Here is a 7,039-nt window from a genome sequence, read left to right as displayed (position 1 = left end):
ATGATGGATGGGTGAATGTATATTGTTCACCTGAATATATGTATGTGATGTTCTACCATTGTGTATGAACATATATGTTAAATGTGGACATGTGTTTTTGCTGACTCAGGATCAAATCTTGTGAATGTGCATGTCTAAACAGTATGGATTACCTTTCTATATTTTAGTTTGTGTGCTCTTCTAATTTATATTTATTTAATCTATGGTTTTGCTATTTGTAAGTATACCCAAAGTAAAACATGCCAATAAATGAGAGCTTATGATTTTAAAATGTACAGACAGAAAACGGAGATCCTTAAAAATGTATTCAAACATTCTGAGTGGCAGAAATTAATGTGGTCTGCTACCTTCTAATTATCCGAAGAGGGAGGAAATATTGACCTGATGGGGCAGCAGGGTTGCAATTTACCTTCTTCAGCCAATGCTAGAAGCAGCTCAAGGTTTCGGAAACTATCAACTCTTTCCAGTGGACTTTCTCTCCAGATGTCACGGGTTTGTAGAGGTGAACAGCTGTCAGATGTGGAGCCCAGACTGAGAACATTTATTCTATAACTCAAACACAGTAAGAGATGCCTGGCATCATCAAACTGGCACATCTGTCATCCCCTGTCACAAGAGAATGGAGACTTCCAGACAGCTTGTCCAACAAACTGGACTGACTTGGCTGCTAGAAGTAGTATTTGTTAAAAGTGGAGCTTGTTAAAATTGGGCTGTTGTAACATTGCATCTTAGCTAAGGCGTGTTTGGATAGGTTTATTTCCAGTTTGGTCGCTTGCACAATGTAATGGGAAACATTTTTTCTGTCAGATTTTATGAAGGAAGGAGTTGTAATTTTGCAACTGTGCAAAATGAAAGGAGAGTGTTTGGGCTGCTGGGAGGAACTGGATTGGTGTTTAATATGATCATACTTGGCCTTTGTTCTGTTGCAAGATGTAATTCGATCAAACTTCTGTATTGCTGTCTGTCTGCCTTTCATCTTTGTCTTTGTCTGTTTATCTTGAACATGTGAGGAGATAATCTTAAATCTACACACTGGAGTTTACATAAGCATTTAATATACTGTTAAACTCACTATTAGCGAGTTGTGTCCTTTACTTTGAAATCGTAGTTTCACTCTGAATCAAATGGAACACCAAATCGCTCTTACACAGTTATGTGGCTTTTCTAAACACTCCCAATCAGTGATTTCACAGCAAGAGTTCTGCCTCTGACAGACAATAGAAACACCTGCAGTGACACAGTGATTGGGCTGAGGCCAGGCAATTTCAAACCCATGCAGAGGCATTACATCATGCCTCTTTTTTTAAAACCAAAAAGATAATCTACTGTTTACATACGTTAAAATAGTGTTGCATATTTATGTGTTTGTGAAAAGCTGCAGCAGGTTATTTGAATAATCAGCTTTTGTACTTGTTACTTACATTTTTATGCTTGCTCATTTCTTTCTTGAGCATTTTTATATTACAGTAGTGCTTTTTACAATGTGCGTTTACAATGTGTGTTTTGGTAAATGTCAAAACAAATGGAAAAAGTTGTTTTCACTTGTAGCTTAATTTATCTTAAAATGATATGCACACATATTTCAGTGTCATCCTTGTCTAATTAAGCTTTTATTTAACTGCTGAATCAAAAAGTATAGATTAAACTGGAGCTTTATCACTGATAATGCATTATCTATAAAATGTTCTTCAAGGTCATTGTGTTGATCATACAGACTACTTGGTAAAAAAAAAATGTTTTGGTATTTCCAAGAGAGAGGCTTGTGCTGTAGCAGTTCTACACTTTCATTAAAATCTGAATTTCTATGTGTGTAATTACTCTCGCATGGCTGCTTCACTGGCTTTTTTCATTTTAATCCCTTTACTCTAATGTGAAAAAGATGTGGAATCTGACATTAAAATATTTATGAGTCACTTAGTTTCTTAATTTTGTAGAAAAGGAAGTTATGGGTATGTAACTTTTAATTTACCCTATATGACTGTCATTAGGTTGATCGATCTCAACCTCTAAAAGAAGCCAGTTAAACCATAGCATGTGCGAAAGTTATTGGTTATCAAAGGATAAACACATAAATCTCCAGCGTGTGTCTGCTTATCTTCTTGTAACTCACGCTTAAGGAATTCAATCATTAGGCAAATATTTTTATTATTTATAAGTATATATTTAAACTGGCATTGGTAAGTTACTGTTATTTGTATTCTTTAATTTAACAAAACTCAATAACACTTTTATGCAGGATAATTCACAGACTGTAGGTTAACTGTTGTCCACCCAACACCAGAAAAGAGGGCTTGTTGTGTGTGGATGTGTTTGTTGCATGAATACAAGAATGATCTAAGATCAAAGTGCTGGGTTAGAACTGGTTAGTGTCTGTGTGGGTTTGCAGGAAGTCTCCATCGTTACTAATGTGTCTCTGCCACTAATTAAAAGACCGAACATGCACGCACAAATGGACACACAGTAACAGACTGTATATCCCTTATATCTGCCAAACCCTTGAGAAAGTAACGGCTTTTTATATGAAAGTAAAGCTCCCACTGATATTACTTGTAAGCTAAGACTCGCTTGTTTGTTCTCTAAAGCAATAACAAGATGAGATTATGCCAGTGCCAGTAATTGGTCAATAACAGGTGGGCATTCTCATTAACCCCTTCACATCCTAAACAAGCTCCCCCCCCCCCCTCTCTTTCGCCCGTCTACTCCTAAAATGAGATTTTTTTAAATTTTTATTTTAATAAACAAATTTAAAAAGCAAAGTTACAGCTTATTTGTACTTGCTAATTAGCAAATGCAATCCTGAGGTGTAATCGTCTGTTTTGGCCGGTGTTATGTGTAAGTTAAGCTACTTTATGGTGTTGCCTCTTCTTCTTTTCCTTCCATTTTGTAAAGGGTTGGCTTTTCCCTGCGCGCGCACTCGCTGCCTTCTAATTAGCGCGCGCACTCAGAGGCAAAGGTGGAGGCTTGGCTCGTCGCCACGGCGCTGCTCAGAAGAAACTTGTGCGGTGGCAACTTTGACAAATACTGTTAAATGTCTGTCACATAGCTTAAATATTTTAAAGTATATGGTGGACGGGAACTCTCCCAATGTGTGACGAGGGCGAGGAAAGCGACAGCGGCGAGAGGGGGCACCTTTCCGAGTCTCCCTCCTCGCCTCTCTCTCTCAGACTTCCCCGAGGATCTCCCTCCTCTCCGCGGCCCCTAGACCTGTTCTCCTCCGCCTCTCCGCTGCTTGGGGACACCGACCCACCTTACCTCGCCTCTCCGGAGTGTCTTCACCCGTCTCCAGAGTACCAGGAAACCGGGGGTTCCACACACTTTACGCCGCCAAAGTTCCCCCAGCGCACCGGGGACACCGGCTCGCCGTTTCTCTCGCGGCCGGGTATACACATAGATGCGGTCTACGACCAGTACGATGACCCGTTTCCCAAGTGGAGGGGACGTGGAGCGGCCAACGCTGAGCGCTTTCAGCACCGCGGACAGAGACTGCATCGGGCTCCGGAGCTCTCGGACTATGGGAACCACTACACTGTTGAGCACATAGACACCGAGTTCAACTCCGAAACCCGGCAAACGTGAGTCCTCCCCCTCACCTTATATAATTAAGCCAGAAAATTAATTCGCGTGCCCTGTGATCACTGGCCTTGTGCAGAGTCCGTGGACTTATTTCTAAACTATAACCACAAACCTTAATCCACCTGGAATGTCAACAAGTAGAGGTCAGTTTTGAAAAGCGTGGAGGCAGGCAGGATTGACACTAAACCAGGTGCACCTAGCTTGTGAGGCACAGACCGACACTGCATAGACAGCACATTAGCAGACTTTTCAAATAAATGCTTTGAGTAATGTTATTGGTGACATATCTGAACTTACTGTGCTTTTAACATCACATGCTAAGATGTGCTGTTATCTGAAATATTAGTTCACTGTAAGTCAGTAAGTGGAATTTCTAAAGCTGCCACTTTCTCTTCCATCTCAACCTCCATTAAGCTGTGAAGTCTTGTATGTGCAAAATGCATATGTGAGGAAGTGAAGCCCTTACTACATCCTTGTGTTCAGAGATCGTTAAATAGGAAACAGGGGCAGATTAAGGCATGTGACACAGAGCTGGAGCAGGTTGCAGAGATGGATTTCCGCTATACAGTGTACAGAATTATGTTTAGCTGTTTCCTGTATAACTACATATGTATTGAATTGTTTCAAACAAAGGAACACAGTTTTGGTGTATGCAGCCCACTGCATCAATTTAGAAAATGTCCAGAGGAAAAAAGTGGGACATAAATGACAATACTTAATGGATATTAATGTTACACTGCCAGCTTAGCTATGACTATCAGATATTGAGAATAACAGGCCTCAGAGTTTGGACTTTGATCTTCCCTGGTCTGGCTTTTTGATACCAGTGTTCAGCTTAACAGGCCTAACATGGAAGAAGCTCTCTCTGATGGCTGACTAGGTGAAATGTTGGACACATGTGTGCTCAGGTTTTGTGTGAAAGAGCTGGTTAGAGAGGCTGGACATGTCTGTTTCTCATTACCATTAAATTATGTTGAGTAACTCGACTTTGATCTTAAAAAAAATGACAATTTACTGTTTGAACTCTGTGTGTGGTTGACAAAAGCAGAGACAGAGAGCCAAGAGTGTAACTTTTCTCAGATGTGCATGTGTGTTTGTGTGTTTGTGTGTATGTGTGTGTTTGCCCACTGATAAAACACTAACTCATTAGTCATTTCTATAAAATTTGATTTCAAACCTGATTAATCTTTTCTTTCCTTCCTTCTTGCTAGTTCACCGGTAAATGACCTAACCTAATTGATTGCATGCACAGATTATAAATGACTTAGTGCCTCAACCCTGGAAAGTTCAAGTGTGAAAAGAGGACACGTAAAAAACTGTTCATGCAGTTTACCTGGCTGAAAAGCTCATAGTGACAGTTATCTTATTGTATTTTCATTCTGTGTTAAGGCTTCATTGTACATTTCCAACACATTTTTTTGCTGCTTTGTGAGTAAAAAGCGTAAAAACGCCTTACGTTTGACTGTGAGTGGTTTAGCATATTTACTCCAGAAAGTAGCATTTACATTTGTTTTGTAGAGATATAGTCCAACCATGTATTTTATTTTTATTTTTATTTTTTTAATTGATGTTGTAGCTATTCATTGAGCTTGGCTTCCTGGCTTAGTTTTCCAATAATGCTTGTATAATATACATTTTTTAGCCACATATGATGTTTTTCTTTAAAAAAAAACCTGGTCTGTCCACCTGTGCATCACCCAAACTACGACTGAGGTTGAACTTTTACAATTCAGTGAGCTAGACTCAAGCCAATTAAGTGTCTGAGATCTCAAAAGAACTGTAGTTTGAGACATTTTTTTGAACAAGCACCACTGCTGTGTTAGAGATACTTGTGGCAATGGTGCAAGATTGCTTTTTTCTCTTTTTCTGTCAGTTTTGTTGCTAGTACAAGAGGGAGCTGTGTGATTGGACAGCCGCTCTCAGTGATCTGCAGGAGGCTCATACTGGGATCCACCAGCAAATTGGGCAGACTCAGTAATAGCTGCAGTTTCAGGATTTAAAAAAAAAACAGTACTTACATTACTATAGTGAATAGTCTGATCACATTAAATGAAAATAAAATAGGTGCCATCACCACTGAATCTAAGCTTCATGATTTTGAAGCTATGTCCACTTTACAAAATGCAGAGTGTATACTTAGTATGAAACTGAGGTGGGTAGATTTAATAAAATAGTTTGAAACAACATTAAAGTACTCCAGTATAAAGTAAGTCATAGATTGATAACCAAAGCTCTTGGATAAATATTGTACTCTCCAAGAGGACAATTGTAGTCAGATGTTGGTTGTTTTAAAAAGCAGTTTTTCTTCCCTTCTTCTTCTTTTGTTAAATGCAATAAGTCTTTTTTGTCTTTCTTTAGAATTACCACTCTATGACATAGGAATTTAGTCTCAGACCCTAGATATATAAGCCAAAACACATATGTACACATGCCATGCTTTGATAATTTCTCTTCTTGTTCTGTACCTACATGTAGACATGGCTTCTCTCTGCCTGTTTATCTCAATTGTGTCTGGCTCTTCTTGTCTGCGTGACTCTCGTTCCACATTAAAATGATGACGGTAAATTTTATTTCAGAGCCGAATCACAAACAGCCAAAGATGGATGGAGAGGGAGCTAGAAAGGGACAGATAATGGCGATTCATTACCTGACTATAAGGTTATCTAAATGGGCTGGCAGCCAGCCTCTTTCTTCATTTATGAGAAATCCTCCCAATGTTTACAAATATCTCTGTAAGAATATCCCCCTCTGTATGTGTGTGTGTGTGTAAAGGTGGAGAAGACATTAGACACAACTTAGAGCGTAAAGGACTGACTCAACAAAACACACAATGACCAATAGGAAAAGATGCTTTTGTGCAGGAGTTAATAGATAGTACTTTCTTTAGAGCCACTGTATAGTGTCACCTTACATTACATTCTATTGTTAATTTAGGTTTTGTTCATATTCTGGTGCCCTAATGTGTAATTGTTCATGTTTCTGTATGGGGGGTGGGGGTTGCTTACTCCCACTGATTGGCAGTCAAGGACATGCACAACTGATTGTGTCACATTTGACTCTCTCTCTCTCCCCCTCCCTCCCTCCCAAACCCATACACACACTCACATGTACACACAAGATTTGTCCTGGTGAGCTCTCTTCATCTTCTCAGTTCCACATCCTTTGACACCCCTGGGGAATATTTCTACCTTGAACAAGTTTCCATTTTCACCATTTCCTTCAATTCAATGTCCTGCATTCTGTCCATGCACACGCACGCACGCACGCACGCACGCACGCACGCACGCACACAATTACAAATAACTCAAATTCAAAATAACCTCACATGGTATTTTTATTACTTTTTTTCATTTTGCTGGCAGGTCTAATATGAATCTGGACCCCTAGTCATTTATAAGGTCACTGTATCATTTACAGCCATTTAACTCATAATAGCAGCATTATATTGAAAATCCTTTAACAGTCT

The 7,039-nt window shown here is 39.4% G+C and overlaps 1 protein-coding gene across 2 annotated transcripts in view; it reads left to right on the top strand.

Annotated features, from left to right (window-relative positions):
• Window positions 1-3,013: 3,013 nt before the first annotated feature.
• Window positions 3,014-7,039, top strand: part of trpc7b (transient receptor potential cation channel, subfamily C, member 7b) — a 63,678-nt gene continuing 59,652 nt past the window's right edge. For both annotated transcript variants that reach the window (XM_085295260.1, XM_085295251.1), the window contains exon 1: window positions 3,014-3,572. In XM_085295260.1, the coding sequence (XP_085151386.1) occupies window positions 3,085-3,572 (488 nt within the window). In that variant the 5' untranslated portion in view covers window positions 3,014-3,084. The remainder of the gene's footprint in view (window positions 3,573-7,039) is intronic.

The sequence above is a fragment of the Mchenga conophoros genome, linkage group LG2 (genome assembly GCF_057382185.1).
Source record: "Mchenga conophoros isolate Kocher_MC1m ecotype Shallow Benthic linkage group LG2, M_conophoros_male_GT1.1, whole genome shotgun sequence".
Classification (NCBI taxonomy): domain Eukaryota; kingdom Metazoa; phylum Chordata; class Actinopteri; order Cichliformes; family Cichlidae; genus Mchenga; species Mchenga conophoros.
The sequence above is the reverse complement of the archived record's forward strand: the minus strand, read 5'-3'. Positions and strand labels throughout refer to the sequence as shown.